The 19,614-nt window shown below is 46.6% G+C and overlaps 1 protein-coding gene across 2 annotated transcripts in view; it reads right to left on the reverse strand.

Annotated features, from left to right (window-relative positions):
* Positions 1-4,665: 4,665 nt before the first annotated feature.
* Positions 4,666-19,614, reverse strand: part of LOC138252918 (avidin-like) — a 57,171-nt gene continuing 42,222 nt past the window's right edge. Inside the window, exons 3-4 of one of the 2 annotated variants that reach the window (XM_069205778.1) lie at positions 19,123-19,243; positions 4,666-5,034 (exon numbers count right to left, since the gene is read on the reverse strand). In XM_069205778.1, the coding sequence (XP_069061879.1) occupies positions 5,001-5,034; positions 19,123-19,243 (155 nt within the window). In that variant the 3' untranslated portion in view covers positions 4,666-5,000. Of the gene's footprint in view, positions 5,035-13,421; positions 13,710-19,122; positions 19,244-19,614 lie in introns of those variants that run through there. The other variant, XM_069205777.1, reaches the window with a different exon arrangement.

The raw sequence follows: 19,614 nt of genomic DNA on the forward strand, positions 1-19,614 counted from the left end.
CATCATCTGATCCCAAGGCCTCATCATAATTTCCTATGCAGACAACACCTTGCTCATCCTCTCACTCACTGATGAAACCCACCATCACCAAAACCAACTTCCACAAATTCATGACAGACGTCACAGACTGCATGAAGGACAACTGCCTGGAGCTCAACAAAGACAAGGCAGAATTTCTGAATTTCAGCAACAGCAGCAACACTTGGAACCTTCAGACCTAGGACTCCCACCCACTCCATCCAAAAATACCAGAAACCTCAGAATCATCATTGATAACAAGCTCACCATGAAGTCACAGATCAATGCCATCTCCTCAGCCTACTTCCTCAATTTGTGCATGCTTGACAAGATCTTCAAGTGGCTACCACTGAACATGCAACTAGCTGTGACACAGGCCCTCATTACCAGATGACTTGACTATGGCAACACCCTCTACATAGGAATTGCCACACGCCTCCTAAAAAGACTTCAGACCGTACAGAACACAGCAACCAAGCTCATCCTCCATCTTCTGTGACAAACCTATAATACAACACAACTCAGGCAACTCCACTGGAGCCTAATGCAGAAGAGATACCAATTCAACCCATGCACACAAGGCTCTACACAATGAAGGATCGGCCTAAATTCACAACAACCTGAACTTTCACCAATTCTTGAGAAGACTACACTCCACTTTCCTATAACTTACTCCCAGTCTCGTATCAATCAAAGCAGAAGTGGAGGATGATCTTTCTACCACATCGCAGCAAAGATATGGAACAGTCTCCCCATGCAACTATGGACCATCACTTCATATTCGTAAATCCTTAGGGCTCTCAAGACCTGGCTGTTTGAATGAGCCGCCAAACGTGCAAGCGTCTGGATACCCTATTCAGTAATTAGCCATGCTTCATAAATTCTGATTTATGAATTGATTGATTGATTGACATGTTAAGAATGTCACCTTTTTAGTTTAGCTGGAGGTAATTACAGACTAAGCTGTGAGTGAGATCAGAAGAAGAGCCCAATGGCAAAAGAAGCTGGAAGCAGAGATTGATGACAGATGTTCCTGTTTCACACTGTGTAATTCAGCCACTTGTTGGTATCTCTTTTTGACATCACAGATGAATCCTCAGTTCTTAATTCTTGGAGGAACAGTACCATGGGTGGAAGATGGCAGAATTCACAATAAATTTTTCTCTATTTCACACAGGGCGACCCACTTCTGAAGACATAAGAGTGCTTCACAACATTACATGGGATATCTAAGCACTATGAAACAACAGTAAACCCTTGCCCCTTTGCTCATCTCCCTTTTCTTGTCAAAACAGGAAGGGGGAGGGTTTGAAACATGTGTTATAGGACTGGAGATGGATTTCCCATAGACATGAAAGAGGCCTGGAGAGTCAATGCTGGGAGCTGAAGGGTCACCTCAACTCAATAGAGTAAGCAATAGGAGGAGAAAGGAAGAAGCAGAGAAATGAAGATTACCAGTAAGTAATCCACACACTACTGCCTGCAGGATACCTAACCGCCCTATCATCATTTTGGAATCCACGTGGGAATGGTGAGGGTGAGTCAGGCATAATGACCTATAAGCAAACAAGGGCTTCCCAGCCAGAATTTACTGTGGGGGTCAAGAAGGAGCCAATGAAGAGGCTTGAAGATGGGAGTTGCATTATCATACTTTTAGGTTCCAGCAACCCATCAGCTGAATACTGACATACTTCTTTAGGGGCAAAAAGACACAGTCTTAGAGGCCCCAATACAGAATTCACTGCATGTCCAATTCAATTCTGGGTCAACCACTGAGCAGGGTACTCCTCGGTAGAAACCACTGAACTCTTACCAAAACGATCCATTTCAGCTTTCATGCAACATGTAAACATAGAGAAAGAGTCTAAAAGAAAGCCAATCATTTTGTGGAATCGTCCAAGGTCTGTAATAAAGGCAAGCTGTGACTCCAGGACAGGTCGAGATTTTCCTGGAGAAATAAGTAGAAATTGAGTTTAGCCGAGATACACTCTAATCAATCATCATATCTACTTGGCTTGGGTTTGGAGAGGCAAATCTTCATCTGATGGTTTAAGAACACTCAGCACACTTATGGGGTGCTTAAGAGGTTACCCTGGGAATATGGCCCTCATGGGTGGCACCGTTTCCTCTGTACCAATGGCCCTTGAGGCAGGGAATCAGGAGACCATCAGTTTCACACCATAGTGGATCATTTGCACTTGCTACTGCTGTATCATCTCAGAAGGGGCCTCCTGCTGTGATCCACTAAATATACAAATCTACCCAGCTTGCTGTGGGGGTAGTCTGCCTCCTCTCTGCACTAGAAGCTCCGAAGAAATCTCCCGTGGGTCGACGGAATCTTCCCCCTGCAACCGCAGGCACCAAAGAACTGCATCACCAGTCCTCTGGGTCTCCTCTCAGCACAACGAGCGAGGTCCCTTGAACTCAGCAACTCTGTCCAAGTCACTCCCACAGTCCAGTGACTCTTCAGTTCAAGTTTGGTGGAGGTAAGTCCTTGCCTCCCCACGCTAGACTGCATTGCTGGGAACCGCGTGTTTTGCAGCTGCTCCGGCTCCTGTGCACTCTTCCAGGATTTCCTTTGTGCACAGCCAAGCCTGGGTCCCCGGCACTCTAACCTGCAGTGCACGACCTCCTGAGTTGTCCTCCGGCATCCTGGGACCTTACTTTGTGACTTCGGGTGAGCTCCGGTTCACTCCACTTCGTAGTGCCTGTTCCAGCACTTCTGCGGGTGCTGCTTGCTTCTGAGTGGGCTCTTTGTCTTGCTGGACGCCCCCTCTGTCTCATCACGCAATTGGCGACATCCTGGTCCCTCCTGGGCCACAGCAGCATCCAAAAACCCTAACTGCGACCCTTGCAGCTAGTAAGGCTTGTTTGCGGTCTTTCTGCACAGAAACACCTCTGCACGATTCTTCACGATGTGGGACATCCATCCTCCAAAGGTGAAGTTTCTAGCCCTTGTCGTTCTTGCAGAATCCACAGCTTCTACCATCTGGTGGCAGCTTCTTTGCACCCACAGCTGGCATTTCCTGGGCATCTGCCCACTCCCGACTTGATCGTGACTCTTGGACTTGGTCCCCTTGTTCCACAGGTACTCTCGTCAGGAAATCCATCGTTGTTGCATTGCTGGTGTTGGTCTTCCTTGCAGAATTCCCCTATCACGACTTCTGTGCTCTTTGGGGACCTTAGGTGCACTTTGCACCCACTTTTTAGGGTCTTGGGGTGGGCTATTTTTCTAACCCTCACTGTTTCCTTACAGTCCCAGCGACCCTCTACAAGGTCACATAGGTTTGGGGTCCATTCGTGGTTCGCATTCCACTTCTAGAGTATATGGTTTGTGTTGCCCCTATCCCTATGTGCCTCCATTGCATTCTATTGTGACTATACATTGTTTGCACTGTTCTCTATTGCTATTACTGCATATTTTGGTATTGTGTACATATATCTTGTGTATATTTGCTATCCTCATACTGAGGGTATTCACTGAGATACTTTGGCATATTGTCATAAAAATAAAATACCTTTATTTTTAGTATAACTGTGTATTGTGTTTTCTTATGATATTGTGCAAGTGACACTAGTGGTACTGTAGGAGCTTCACTCGTCTCCTAGTTCAGCCTAAGCTGCTCTGCTAAGCTAACTTTTCTATCAGCCTAAGCTGCTAGATACCCCTCTACACTAATAAGGGATACCTCGGCCTGGTGCAAGGTGTAAGTACCTCTTGGTACCCACTACAAGCCAGTCCAGCCTCCTACACCCTGTGCACCCGTCTTGTTCACCTCATGAGTCCTCTGTGCACTTTGTGCAAAATCCCTTTGTGCACAGCCTGGCCCAGGTCCCCAACACTCTATTCTGTGACTCTCAACTTGCTGAGTTGTTCTCCTGCGGCGTGGGACTTTCCTTTATAATTCATGATTCGTATTCCACTTTCTTAGTATATGGTTTGTGTTTCCACTAGACCTGTTTTCTCCCATTGCATTCTGTAGCGTTTCGGATTGTTTGCACTATCCTATTTCTAATTACTAACCATATTTTGGTGTCTAGTGTATATATTGTGTATAATATTTACCCCCAGAAGGAGTATTGTCTCTAAGCTATTTTTGGTACTGTGCCACCCAAAAAACTACCTTTATTTTTGGTAACACTGAGTATTGTCTTTACTTGTGTATAAGTACTGTGTAACTTTAAATGGTATTGCGGGACCCTAGTTCAGCCTAAGCTGCTTTGCTATAGCTATCTCTATCAGCCTAAGCTGCTAGAAAACTGCTACTTCACTAATTATGGATAACTGGACCTGGCACAAGGTGTAAGTACCCAAGGTACCCACTACAAGCCAGGCCAGCCTCCTACAATCAGTGATGGATTCAGAGGGCTGTGAACCTATCTAAAACCTGCAGTAACATTTTAGGGTTTTCCATGTCCAGACCTGTCACTGAAACCACCTTTAGGAATGAAAGCTCAAACTGGTCTTTTCCATTCTATGTTTCATTTCACTCCTGCAGTACACTCTGTCTATTTGAGTAGCAGTGGACCCTGAAGTTTTGAACATGCTCTTTCCTCCATGATGTCGGCTTCACCCAGACCTGCACTGATTATAGAAACTTACTTCAAAAGTTGTGCACCATGAAAGAAAATACTCATAGGCACGAATTCTGGATTAGTTTTTTATTGACTTCTTTTTATTTGAATATGATACAAAGCTTAATGACAGAACAAGAATGCCTTTAAACTTCTTCCTAACTTCATAGAAGCTCAAGGAATGGGACACTAGGTGAGCAGAATCAGTATGAGTTTGTAAACCTCAGCAGGCCCCTGAGCAGTGATTGGCAGTAGTGACTCCCAGCAGGTCGATGATCTATAGCTCCTGAGTAGTGGCTGATTTGAGTGAAACTTTGCAGAGCTGATATGAATAAGAACAGAAGAGAGTTCTGCAGATGTCAATCCATCTCTTCTGTCTAATCCTTGGTGCAGCCTCAAGGATCCTCTCAGAGCTCTCGAGTAAAACTATTTCTCCCAACGCTGCAGGACATAAATAAAACATACACATTAGGATTTCAGCAAAGACACTCTTAACATATTCATCATCTTGAACAAAGTTCAATCCACCACTTCCAAAATCTAATTACCTCCTCTTGTAACCACTCAGTCCGTATTCTCAATGATCAAACAATGAATGAACCTTATACCTGTTACTCAGCCAAGGTCACATTCAGATATTCATCTTCTTGAAAAATTCTCCCAGATAAAGACGGACAGTGCTGAGAATTAGTACCTGCATTCCCTTTCATGTCATTCAGAAAAAGAATCTCTGCTCAATCAATAAATACATTATTTGAATTACAAGGATGTGTTCCTCCCTCTGTCAAGTCTGGCCTATTGACCCCTGCCACAGTCCATTAAACAAGCACTGACAGCACCAAAACCTCTGGCTTATGAACAAAAGTGTATTTTGTGTCACTGATAGGTGTAGACACTCAATAAATCATTATGCACACACTCCTCTTATTTCACACATGTATCCATACATCAATTCATTGATTGATCCTTCGATACATGCTCTGACACAACCACAATAAAATACACACTAACTATGCAACATATGCAAAATAAATGGAAAGGATACGTTTTTAATAACAAAACTAAACATTGCAGTGTGTGTCCATCCCCCAAAGCCATTGTAAGTAGTTGTTTTAAAGTTCAAGAATGGAGCCACATTCATAACGAATGTGTTGGTCATCTTTGAATGGGAAAAAAATGATGCACTACACAACAGCATTCCATAATGCTCTTCTGGTTTTAGGGAAGGAAAGTTAAACTGTTTAGGTTAACTGTGCATATTCTCAGTATTTGGTATATGTTTTTCTTATGAAAAGCACGAATGATAAAGTGATAAAGCAGTTACAAGTTCATATCCCACCGCTGCACCACCAATGTAGGAGGCTGGCCTGGCTTATAGTGGGTACCTTATGGTACTTACACCTTGTGCCAGGTCCAGTTGTCCCACGGCGTGGTAGAGGATGCAGAGCTGTTTCCACACAGAAAGACTGCAAACAAGCCTTGCTAGCTGCAAGAGTCACAGCTAAAGAAAATGGGTGTTGCCCGGGCCCAGGAAGGACCAGGAAGTCGCCGCTTGGAGGAGGAAACAGAGAGGGTGCTCAGCAGCACAGTGAGCCCATGCAGTAGCAGGCAGCACCCGCGGAAGTACTTGAACAGGCATTCAATAAATCCGAGCATGGCGGTTGTCTCAACACTACAAAAGAAGGTCCCACAAAGCCGGTGGTCAACTCAGCAAGTTGAGCAATACAGGATGGAGTGCTGGGGAACTGGGCTATACTATGCACGAAGGATTCCTTGCAAGAGTGAACAGAAGCCCTAGCAGCTGCAGATCATGCAGTACACAGGATTACTGTCTGGTGTGGGGAGGCAAGGACTTACCTCCACCAAATTTGGACAGAAGGACCACTGGACTTTGGGGGTCACTTGGATCCAGCTCCTGTGTTCCAGGGACCCCACTCGTCCAGATGAGAGGGGACCCAGAGGACCGGTGATGCAGAAGTTTGGTGCCTGCGTTAGCTGGGGGAAGCTTCCCTCGACCCACAGGAGATTTCTTCTTGGCTTCCAGTGCAGGGTGAAGGCAGACAGCCCTCAGAGCATGCACCACCAGGAAACAGTCGAGAAAGCCGGCAGGATTAGGTGCTACAATGTTGCTGGAAGTCATCTTGCTACTTTGTTGCGGTTTTGCAGGCGTCCTGGAGCTGTCAGCGGTCAATCCTTGGCAGAAGTCGAAGAGGAAAGTGCAGAGGAACTCTGGTGAGCTCTTGCATTTGTTATCTACGGAATAGCCCAGAGGAGAGACCCTAAATAGCCAGAAAAGGAGGTTTGGCTACCAAGAAAGGAGGTTTGGCTACCAAGAGAGGTAAGAACCTATCAGGAGGGGTCTCTGACGTCACCTGCTGGCACTGGCCACTCAGAGCAGTCCAGTGTGCCCCCAACACCTCTGAATACAAGATGGCAGAAGTCTGGGACACACTGGAGGAGCTTTGGGCACCTCCCATGGGAGGAACTGGTCAGGGGAGTGGTCACTCCTATTTCCTTTTGTCCAGTTTTGCGCCAGAGCAGGGCTGGGGGATCCCTGAAGTGGTGTAGACTGGCTTATGCAGAGATGGGCACCATTTGTGCCCATCAAAGCATTTTGATGTCCCACATCGTGAAGAAGCTTGCAGAGGTGTTTCCGTGCAGAAAGACCGCAAACAAGCCTTGCTAGCTGCAAGGGTCGCAGTTAGGGTTTTTGGATGCTGCTGTGGCCCAGGAGGGACCAGGATGTCGCCAATTGCGTGAGGAGACAGAGGGGGCGTCCAGCAAGACAAAGAGCCCACTCAGAAGCAAGCAGCACCCGTAGAAGTGCCAGAACAGGCACTACGAATTGGAGTGAACCAGAGCTCACCTGAAGTCACAAAGGAAGGTCCCAGGACGCCGGAAGACAACTCAGGAGGTCGTGCACTGCAGGTTAGAGTGTGGGGGACCAGGCTTGGCTGTGCACAAAGGAAATCCTGGAAGAGTGCACAGGAGCCAGAGCAGCTGCAAATCACGCGGTACCCAGCAATGCAGTCTAGCGTGGGGAGGCAAGGACTTACCTCCACCAAACTTGGACTGAAGAGTCACTGGACTGTGGGAGTGACTTGGACAGAGTTGCTGAGTTCAAGGGACCTCGCTCGTCGTGCTGAGAGGAGACCCAGAGGACCGGTGATGCAGTCTTTTGGTGCCTGCGGTTGCAGGGGGAAGATTCCGTCGACCCACAGGAGATTTCTTCAGAGCTTCTAGTGCAGAGAGGAGGCAGACTACCCCCACAGCATGCACCACCAGGAAAACAGTTGAGAAGGCGGCAGGATCAGCGTTACAAGGTCGCAGTAGTCGTCTTTGTTGCTTTGTTGCAGTTTTGCAGGCTTCCAGAGCAGTCAGTGGTCGATTCCTTGGCAGAAGGTGAAGAGAGAAATGCAGAGGAACTCTGATGAGCTCTTGCATTCGTTATCTAAAGAATTCCCCAAAGCAGAGACCCTAATTAGCCAGAAAAGGAGGTTTGGCTACTTAGGAGAGAGGATAGGCTAGCAACACCTGGAGGAGCCTATCAGAAGGAGTCTCTGACGTCACCTGCTGGCACTGGCCACTCAGAGCAGTCCAGTGTGCCAGCAGCACCTCTGTTTCCAAGATGGCAGAGGTCTGCAGCACACTGGAGGAGCTCTGGGCACCTCCCAGGGGAGGTGCAGGTCAGGGGAGTGGTCACTTCCCTTTCCTTTGTCCAGTTTCGCGCCAGAGCAGGGCTGGGGATCCCTGAACCGGTGTAGACTGGCTTATGCAGAAATGGGCACCATCTGTGCCCATGAAAGCATTTCCAGAGGCTGGGGGAGGCTACTCCTCCCCAGCCCTAACACCTTGTTCCAAATGGAGAGGTTGTAACACCCTCTCTCTGAGGAAGTCCTTTGTTCTGCCTTCCTGGGCCAAGCCTGGCTGGACCCCAGGAGGGCAGAAACCTGTCTGAGGGGTTGGCAGCAGCAGCTGCAGTGAAACCCCGGGAAAGGTAGTTTAGCAGTACCCGGGTCTGAGCTAGAGACTCGGGGGATCATGGAATTGTCTCCCCAATGCCAGAATGGCATTGGGGTGACAATTCCATGATCTTAGACATGTTACATGGCCATGTTCAGAGTTACCGTTGTGACGCTATACATATGTCGTGACATGTGTATAGTGCTCGCGTGTAATGGTGTCCCCGCACTCACAAAGTCCGGGGAATTTGCCCTGAACAATGTGGGGGCACCTTGGCTAGTGCCAGGGTGCCCACACATTAAGTAACTTTGCACCCAACCTTTACCAGGTAAAGGTTAGACATATAGGTGACTTATAAGTTACTTAAGTGCAGTGGTAAATGGCTGTGAAATAACGTGGACGTTATTTCACTCAGGCTGCAGTGGCAGGCCTGTGTAAGAATTGTCAGAGCTCCCTATGGGTGGCAAAAGAAATGCTGCAGCCCATAGGGATCTCCTGGAACCCCAATACCCTGGGTACCTCAGTACCATATACTAGGGAATTATAAGGGTGTTCCAGTATGCCAATGTAAATTGGTGAAATTGGTCACTAGCCTGTTAGTGACAATTTGGAAAGAAATGAGAGATCATAACCACTGAGGTTCTGGTTAGCAGACCCTCAGTGAGACAGTTAGTCATAACACAGGTAACACGTACAGGGCACACTTATGAGCACTGGGGCCCTGGCTGGCAGGGTCCCAGTGACACATACAACTAAAACAACATATATACAATGAAATATCGGGGTAACATGCCAGACAAGATGGTACTTTCCTACATGCACGCCTACAAAGCCCTACACGACCAAGGTCGAGCATACATGAACCAACACTTGAACTTTCAGCAACCACCCAGAAACCTTTGCTTTGCCTCCCTCGCTCTTGCTCAGACTCTGCTCATCTGCCCCAGCCTCAGTGGAAGCCGCTCCCTCTCCCACCTTGCCACCAAGTCCTGGACCGCCATCCCTCACCACCGCCCGGCTTCACCCTCATTAATGGACTTTAGGAAGAGACTCAGGACCTGGCTTTTTGACTAAAACCCAGCAGTCCAGCGCCTGGTTGCCCTCACTGGTGATATGTTACACTTTACAAATACTGATTGATTGACTGAATAATCAAATTTCTCTATCTATTGGTTTGCTCAGCTGTCTGACATTTTGCTTCTTCCTACCACAACACACATCATTGGGCGATGGATCATCACCACTCAGACATCGGCTGACTTTATTATAAGCATCTGTAATACAGAGCAACACATGTATAGTGCCACTCAAAAAACAATTTACTAAAAATAAAGCATAATGCACTTGAATTTACCAATGATTGCTAGTGTCCATGTATACTAGGATGTCAACGCAATACAAAATGTGTCAAAGGTTGTACTATAAAATTATTAAAAACAAGCGTTGGCATATTTACTTATCCTGTTTAGAACAAGCACAATTCATTAGAGTATCATAAGTGTATCTGCACACTTTTATGTTGAGTCACACTCCCTAACCTTTGGGAAAGACATCTGAAGCAGTTGCATCTTACTTGTAATGGAGATCTACTAACATCTTAGGGCACTGCATGAGGGGCATCTACTAAAATCTTGAAGGACTGCAGCCGTGTTAAAAACTGCAAGCTGCTATTTCTGCCTTGAGAGGGACGTGTAGTAATGACATGAAGCACTGCAACCATGAGAAAGGCTAGGCCTATTGGTTTTGCCAATGCTTTCCTACTTTCTCTCCTTTCCATTGCTTTCCCAACATGTTGTTCGTTCTTCTTTCTCTACCTTTTTTCTCTATTGAGCTACGCCTAAGTCTGATAATGCAAAACACACTTGTCTTTCTTATTGAAAAGGCACCACCATCACTTACCTTGTTGCTTTCCAGTTGTCGGTTCTCTCACCAGCATGACTTCTAAGCAGCCATATTGTCTCCAAAACCTCATTTCCATTGTCATCCTCAAAGCACTGCCCGACGAAGGATGTCACTGAATCTGAAGAAGAGAGAGGATACAGTGTGTACAACTTCAGTGGGAAGTGGGAAAGGCATCTTGTAAGATAAGGTAGATGCTGTCAACATGAGATCTTAGAATTGTTGATATAGTGTGCAGGAGGCTGGCCTGGTGTGTAGTGGGTACCCTAGGTACTTACTCCTTGTGCCAGGTCCAGTTATCCCTTATTAGTAGATTAGTAGTGTACTAGCAGCTTAGGCTGATAGAGGTAGCTACAGCAGAGCAGCTTAGGCTGAACTAGGGGATATGCAAACCTCCTACAATGCCACTTATAGTTACACAATACTTATACACAAGAAAAGCAATACTCAGTGTTAAAAAAAATAAAAGTAGTTTATTTGGATGACACAAGGCCAAAAATATCTTAGAGGCAATACTCCTTCTGGAGGTAAGTATATAATCAATATATACACTAGACACCAACATAAAGTAAGTAATTAAACATAGGATAGTGCAAACAAAAGAAAATGCTATAGAATGCAAAGGGAGAAAATAGGGACCACAGGCCTAGTGTAGTGTGTAGAGGGTCGCTGGGAGTGTAAGAAAACACACCCCACCCCAGACCCTGAAAAGTAGGAATAAAGTGCTACACTTCCCCAGAAACACACTAAACTCGTGGTAGAGGATTCTGCAAAGACTACAACAGACTGCAAAGCACTGAAGATGGATTCCTGGACCTGAGGACCTGTAAAGGAAAGGGACCAAGTCTAAGAATCGTGAAAGTGTCCGGTGGGGGCAGGAGCCCACTAAACCCCGGATGAAGGTGCAAAATGGCTGCCTCAGGATGGAAGAAGCTGAAGATTCTGCAACAATGAAAGGTGCCAGGAACTTATCCTTTGTGCAGAAGATGTCCCACGGTGTGCTGGAGGATGCAGAATTGTTTCCTTGGGCAAAGCCCGCAAACGAGCCTTGCTAACTGCAAAGGTCACCGTTAATGAAAAAGGGTGCTGCCTGGGCCCAGGAAGGACTAGGATGTCGCCACTTGGGAGAGGAGACAGAGGGAGCCCTCAGCAACACAGAGAGCCCACATGCAAGAAGGGAGCACCCACAGAAGTCCTTGAACACGGGTTCAAGAAGACTGAGCACAGAAGTCGTCTCAACACTACAAAAGAGATTCCCACGAAGCCGGTGGTCAACTCAGGGAGTTGAGCAATGCAGGACAGAGTGCTGGGTACCTTGTTCCACAGGTACTCTCGTCAGGAAATCCATCGTTGTTGCATTGCTGGTGTTGGTCTTCCTTGCAAAATTCCCCTATCACGACTTCTGTGCTCTTTGGGGACCTTAGGTGCACTTTGCACCCACTTTTTAGGGTCTTGGGGTGGGCTATTTTTCTAACCCTCACTGTTTCCTTACAGTCCCAGCGACCCTCTACAAGGTCACATAGGTTTGGGGTCCATTCGTGGTTCGCATTCCACTTCTAGAGTATATGGTTTGTGTTGCCCCTATCCCTATGTGCCTCCATTGCATTCTATTGTGACTATACATTGTTTGCACTGTTCTCTATTGCTATTACTGCATATTTTGGTATTGTGTACATATATCTTGTGTATATTTGCTATCCTCATACTGAGGGTATTCACTGAGATACTTTGGCATATTGTCATAAAAATAAAATACCTTTATTTTTAGTATAACTGTGTATTGTGTTTTCTTATGATATTGTGCAAGTGACACTAGTGGTACTGTAGGAGCTTTACTCGTCTCCTAGTTCAGCCTAAGCTGCTCTGCTAAGCTAACTTTTCTATCAGCCTAAGCTGCTAGATACCCCTCTACACTAATAAGGGATACCTGGGCCTGGTGCAAGGTGTAAGTACCTCTTGGTACCCACTACAAGCCAGTCCAGCCTCCTACACCCTGTGCACCCGTCTTGTTCACCTCATGAGTCCTCTGTGCACTTTGTGCAAAATCCCTTTGTGCACAGCCTGGCCCAGGTCCCCAACACTCTATTCTGTGACTCTCAACTTGCTGAGTTGTTCTCCTGCGGCGTGGGACTTTCCTTTATAATTCATGATTCGTATTCCACTTTCTTAGTATATGGTTTGTGTTTCCACTAGACCTGTTTTCTCCCATTGCATTCTGTAGCGTTTCGGATTGTTTGCACTATCCTATTTCTAATTACTAACCATATTTTGGTGTCTAGTGTATATATTGTGTATAATATTTACCCCCAGAAGGAGTATTGTCTCTAAGCTATTTTTGGTACTGTGCCACCCAAAAAACTACCTTTATTTTTGGTAACACTGAGTATTGTCTTTACTTGTGTATAAGTACTGTGTAACTTTAAATGGTATTGCGGGACCCTAGTTCAGCCTAAGCTGCTTTGCTATAGCTATCTCTATCAGCCAAAGCTGCTAGAACATTGCTACTTCACTAATTATGGATAACTGGACCTGGCACAAGGTGTAAGTACCCAAGGTACCCACTACAAGCCAGGCCAGCCTCCTACAATCAGTGATGGATTCAGAGGGCTGTGAACCTATCTAAAACCTGCAGTAACATTTTAGGGTTTTCCATGTCCAGACCTGTCACTGAAACCACCTTTAGGAATGAAAGCTCAAACTGGTCTTTTCCATTCTATGTTTCATTTCACTCCTGCAGTACACTCTGTCTATTTGAGTAGCAGTGGACCCTGAAGTTTTGAACATGCTCTTTCCTCCATGATGTCGGCTTCACCCAGACCTGCACTGATTATAGAAACTTACTTCAAAAGTTGTGCACCATGAAAGAAAATACTCATAGGCACGAATTCTGGATTAGTTTTTTATTGACTTCTTTTTATTAGAATATGATACAAAGCTTAATGACAGAACAAGAATGCCTTTAAACTTCTTCCTAACTTCATAGAAGCTCAAGGAATGGGACACTAGGTGAGCAGAATCAGAATGAGTTTGTAAACCTCAGCAGGCCCCTGAGCAGTGATTGGCAGTAGTGACTCCCAGCAGGTCGATGATCTATAGCTCCTGAGTAGTGGCTGATTTGAGTGAAACTTTGCAGAGCTGATATGAATAAGAACAGAAGAGAGTTCTGCAGATGTCAATCCATCTCTGCTGTCTAATCCTTGGTGCAGCCTCAAGGATCCTCTCAGAGCTCTCGAGTAAAAATATTTCTCCCAACGCTGCAGGACATAAATAAAACATACACATTAGGATTTCAGCAAAGACACTCTTAACATATTCATCATCTTGAACAAAGTTCAATCCACCACTTCCAAAATCTAATTACCTCCTCTTGTAACCACTCAGTCCGTATTCTCAATGATCAAACAATGAATGAACCTTATACCGGTTACTCAGCCAAGGTCACATTCAGATATTCATCTTCTTGAAAAATTCTCCCAGATAAAGACGGACAGTGCTGAGAATTAGTACCTGCATTCCCTTTCATGTCATTCAGAAAAAGAATCTCTGCTCAATCAATAAATACATTATTTGAATTACAAGGATGTGTTCCTCCCTCTGTCAAGTCTGGCCTATTGACCCCTGCCACAGTCCATTAAACAAGCACTGACAGCACCAAAACCTCTGGCTTATGAACAAAAGTGTATTTTGTGTCACTGATAGGTGTAGACACTCAATAAATCATTATGCACACACTCCTCTTATTTCACACATGTATCCATACATCAATTCATTGATTGATCCTTCGATACATGCTCTGACACAACCACAATAAAATACATACTAACTATGCAACATATGCAAAATAAATGGAAAGGATACGTTTTTAATAACAAAACTAAACATTGCAGTGTGTGTCCATCCCCCAAAGCCATTGTAAGTAGTTGTTTTAAAGTTCAAGAATGGAGCCACATTCATAACGAATGTGTTGGTCATCTTTGAATGGGAAAAAAATGATGCACTACACAACAGCATTCCATAATGCTCTTCTGGTTTTAGGGAAGGAAAGTTAAACTGTTTAGGTTAACTGTGCATATTCTCAGTATTTGGTATATGTTTTTCTTATGAAAAGCACGAATGATAAAGTGATAAAGCAGTTACAAGTTCATATCCCACCGCTGCACCACCAATGTAGGAGGCTGGCCTGGCTTATAGTGGGTACCTTATGGTACTTACACCTTGTGCCAGGTCCAGTTGTCCCACGGCGTGGTAGAGGATGCAGAGCTGTTTCCACACAGAAAGACTGCAAACAAGCCTTGCTAGCTGCAAGAGTCACAGCTAAAGAAAATGGGTGTTGCCCGGGCCCAGGAAGGACCAGGAAGTCGCCCCTTGGAGGAGGAAACAGAGAGGGTGCTCAGCAGCACAGTGAGCCCATGCAGAAGCAGGCAGCACCCGCGGAAGTACTTGAACAGGCATTCAATAAATCCGAGCATGGCGGTTGTCTCAACACTACAAAAGAAGGTCCCACAAAGCCGGTGGTCAACTCAGCAAGTTGAGCAATACAGGACGGAGTGCTGGGGAACTGGGCTATACTATGCACGAAGGATTCCTTGCAAGAGTGAACAGAAGCCCTAGCAGCTGCAGATCATGCAGTACACAGGATTACTGTCTGGTGTGGGGAGGCAAGGACTTACCTCCACCAAATTTGGACAGAAGGACCACTGGACTTTGGGGGTCACTTGGATCCAGCTCCTGTGTTCCAGGGACCCCACTCGTCCAGATGAGAGGGGACCCAGAGGACCGGTGATGCAGAAGTTTGGTGCCTGCGTTAGCTGGGGGAAGCTTCCCTCGACCCACAGGAGATTTCTTCTTGGCTTCCAGTGCAGGGTGAAGGCAGACAGCCCTCAGAGCATGCACCACCAGGAAACAGTCGAGAAAGCCGGCAGGATTAGGTGCTACAATGTTGCTGGAAGTCATCTTGCTACTTTGTTGCGGTTTTGCAGGCGTCCTGGAGCTGTCAGCGGTCAATCCTTGGCAGAAGTCGAAGAGGAAAGTGCAGAGGAACTCTGGTGAGCTCTTGCATTTGTTATCTACGGAATAGCCCAGAGGAGAGACCCTAAATAGCCAGAAAAGGAGGTTTGGCTACCAAGAAAGGAGGTTTGGCTACCAAGAGAGGTAAGAACCTATCAGGAGGGGTCTCTGACGTCACCTGCTGGCACTGGCCACTCAGAGCAGTCCAGTGTGCCCCCAACACCTCTGAATACAAGATGGCAGAGGTCTGGGACACACTGGAGGAGCTTTGGGCACCTCCCATGGGAGGAACTGGTCAGGGGAGTGGTCACTCCTATTTCCTTTTGTCCAGTTTTGCGCCAGAGCAGGGCTGGGGGATCCCTGAAGTGGTGTAGACTGGCTTATGCAGAGATGGGCACCATTTGTGCCCATCAAAGCATTTTGATGTCCCACATCGTGAAGAAGCTTGCAGAGGTGTTTCCGTGCAGAAAGACCGCAAACAAGCCTTGCTAGCTGCAAGGGTCGCAGTTAGGGTTTTTGGATGCTGCTGTGGCCCAGGAGGGACCAGGATGTCGCCAATTGCGTGAGGAGACAGAGGGGGCGTCCAGCAAGACAAAGAGCCCACTCAGAAGCAAGCAGCACCCGCAGAAGTGCCAGAACAGGCACTACGAAGTGGAGTGAACCAGAGCTCACCTGAAGTCACAAAGGAAGGTCCCAGGACGCCGGAGGACAACTCAGGAGGTCGTGCACTGCAGGTTAGAGTGTGGGGGACCAGGCTTGGCTGTGCACAAAGGAAATCCTGGAAGAGTGCACAGGAGCCAGAGCAGCTGCAAATCACGCGGTACCCAGCAATGCAGTCTAGCGTGGGGAGGCAAGGACTTACCTCCACCAAACTTGGACTGAAGAGTCACTGGACTGTGGGAGTGACTTGGACAGAGTTGCTGAGTTCAAGGGACCTCGCTCGTCGTGCTGAGAGGAGACCCAGAGGACCGGTGATGCAGTCTTTTGGTGCCTGCGGTTGCAGGGGGAAGATTCCGTCGACCCACAGGAGATTTCTTCAGAGCTTCTAGTGCAGAGAGGAGGCAGACTACCCCCACAGCATGCACCACCAGGAAAACAGTTGAGAAGGCGGCAGGATCAGCGTTACAAGGTCGCAGTAGTCGTCTTTGTTGCTTTGTTGCAGTTTTGCAGGCTTCCAGAGCAGTCAGCGGTCGATTCCTTGGCAGAAGGTGAAGAGAGAAATGCAGAGGAACTCTGATGAGCTCTTGCATTCGTTATCTAAAGAATTCCCCAAAGCAGAGACCCTAATTAGCCAGAAAAGGAGGTTTGGCTACTTAGGAGAGAGGATAGGCTAGCAACACCTGGAGGAGCCTATCAGAAGGAGTCTCTGACGTCACCTGCTGGCACTGGCCACTCAGAGCAGTCCAGTGTGCCAGCAGCACCTCTGTTTCCAAGATGGCAGAGGTCTGGAGCACACTGGAGGAGCTCTGGGCACCTCCCAGGGGAGGTGCAGGTCAGGGGAGTGGTCACTTCCCTTTCCTTTGTCCAGTTTCGCGCCAGAGCAGGGCTGGGGATCCCTGAACCGGTGTAGACTGGCTTATGCAGAAATGGGCACCATCTGTGCCCATGAAAGCATTTCCAGAGGCTGGGGGAGGCTACTCCTCCCCAGCCCTAACACCTTGTTCCAAATGGAGCACCCTCTCTCTGAGGAAGTCCTTTGTTCTGCCTTCCTGGGCCAAGCCTGGCTGGACCCCAGGAGGGCAGAAACCTGTCTGAGGGGTTGGCAGCAGCAGCTGCAGTGAAACCCCGGGAAAGGTAGTTTAGCAGTACCCGGGTCTGAGCTAGAGACTCGGGGGATCATGGAATTGTCTCCCCAATGCCAGAATGGCATTGGGGAGACAATTCCATGATCTTAGACATGTTACATGGCCATGTTCAGAGTTACCGTTGTGACGCTATACATATGTCGGGACATGTGTATAGTGCTCGCGTGTAATGGTGTCCCCGCACTCACAAAGTCCGGGGAATTTGCCCTGAACAATGTGGGGTCACCTTGGCTAGTGCCAGGGTGCCCACACACTAAGTAACTTTGCACCCAACCTTTACCAGGTAAAGGTTAGACATATAGGTGACTTATAAGTTACTTAAGTGCAGTGGTAAATGGCTGTGAAATAACGTGGACGTTATTTCACTCAGGCTGCAGTGGCAGGCCTGTGTAAGAATTGTCAGAGCTCCCTATGGGTGGCAAAAGAAATGCTGCAGCCCGTAGGGATCTCCTGGAACCCCAATACCCTGGGTACCTCAGTACCATATACTAGGGAATTATAAGGGTGTTCCAGTATGCCAATGTAAATTGGTGAAATTGGTCACTAGCCTGTTAGTGACAATTTGGAAAGAAATGAGAGATCATAACCACTGAGGTTCTGGTTAGCAGACCCTCAGTGAGACAGTTAGTCATAACACAGGTAACACATACAGGGCACACTTATGAGCACTGGGGCCCTGGCTGGCAGGGTCCCAGTGACACATACAACTAAAACAACATATATACAATGAAATATCGGGGTAACATGCCAGACAAGATGGTACTTTCCTACATGCACGCCTACAAAGCCCTACACGACCAAGGTCCAGCATACATGAACCAACACTTGAACTTTCAGCAACCACCCAGAAACCTTTGCTTTGCCTCCCTCGCTCTTGCTCAGACTCTGCTCATCTGCCCCAGCCTCAGTGGAAGCCGCTCCCTCTCCCACCTTGCCACCAAGTCCTGGACCGCCATCCCTCACCACCGCCCGGCTTCACCCTCATTAATGGACTTTAGGAAGAGACTCAGGACCTGGCTTTTTGACTAAAACCCAGCAGTCCAGCGCCTGGTTGCCCTCACTGGTGATATGTTACACTTTACAAATACTGATTGATTGACTGAATAATCAAATTTCTCTATCTATTGGTTTGCTCAGCTGTCTGACATTTTGCTTCTTCCTACCACAACACACATCATTGGGCGATGGATCATCACCACTCAGACATCGGCTGACTTTATTATAAGCATCTGTAATACAGAGCAACACATGTATAGTGCCACTCAAAAACCAATTTACTAAAAATAAAGCATAATGCACTTGAATTTACCAATGATTGCTAGTGTCCATGTATACTAGGATGTCAACGCAATACAAAATGTGTCAAAGGTTGTACTATAAAATCATTAAAAACAAGCGTTGGCATATTTACTTATCCTGTTTAGAACAAGCACAATTCATTAGAGTATCATAAGTGTATCTGCACACTTTTATGTTGAGTCACACTCCCTAACCTTTGGGAAAGACATCTGAAGCAGTTGCATCTTACTTGTAATGGAGATCTACTAACATCTTAGGGCACTGCATGAGGGGCATCTACTAAAATCTTGAAGGACTGCAGCCGTGTTAAAAACTGCAAGCTGCTATTTCTGCCTTGAGAGAGCATGTAGTAAGACATGAAGCACTGCAACCAGGAGAAAGGCTAGGCCTATTGGTTTTGCCAATGCTTTCCTACTTTATCTCTTTTTCATTGTTTTCCCAACATGTTGTACCTTCTTCTTTCTCTACCTTTTTTCTCTATTGAGCTACGCCTAAGTCTGATAATGCAAAACACACTTGAGATTCTTATTGAAAATGATTCACCATCAAAACTGACCTTGTTGCTTTCCAGTTGTCGGTTCTCTCACCAGCATGACTTCTAAGCAGCCACATTGTCTCCAAAACGTCATTTCCATTGTCATCCTCAAAGCACTGCCCAGTGAAGACTGTCATTGATTCTGAAGAAGAGAGAGGATACAGTGTGTACAACTTCAGTGTGAAGTGGTAAAGGCATCTTGTAAGATAAGGTAGATGCTGTCAACATGAGATCTTAGAATTGTTGATATAGTGTGCAGGAGGCTGGCCTGGTGTGTAGTGGGTACCCTAGGTACTTACTCCTTGTGCCAGGTCCAGTTATCCCTTATTAGTAGATTAGTAGTGTACTAGCAGCTTAGGCTGATAGAGGTAGCTACAGCAGAGCAGCTTAGGCTGAACTAGGGGATATGCAAACCTCCTACAATGCCACTTATAGTTACACAATACTTATACACAAGAAAAGCAATACTCAGTGTTAAAAAAAATAAAAGTAGTTTATTTGGATGACACAAGG

This window comes from Pleurodeles waltl, chromosome 1_2 (genome assembly GCF_031143425.1).
Source record: "Pleurodeles waltl isolate 20211129_DDA chromosome 1_2, aPleWal1.hap1.20221129, whole genome shotgun sequence".
Taxonomy (NCBI): Eukaryota; Metazoa; Chordata; class Amphibia; order Caudata; family Salamandridae; genus Pleurodeles; species Pleurodeles waltl.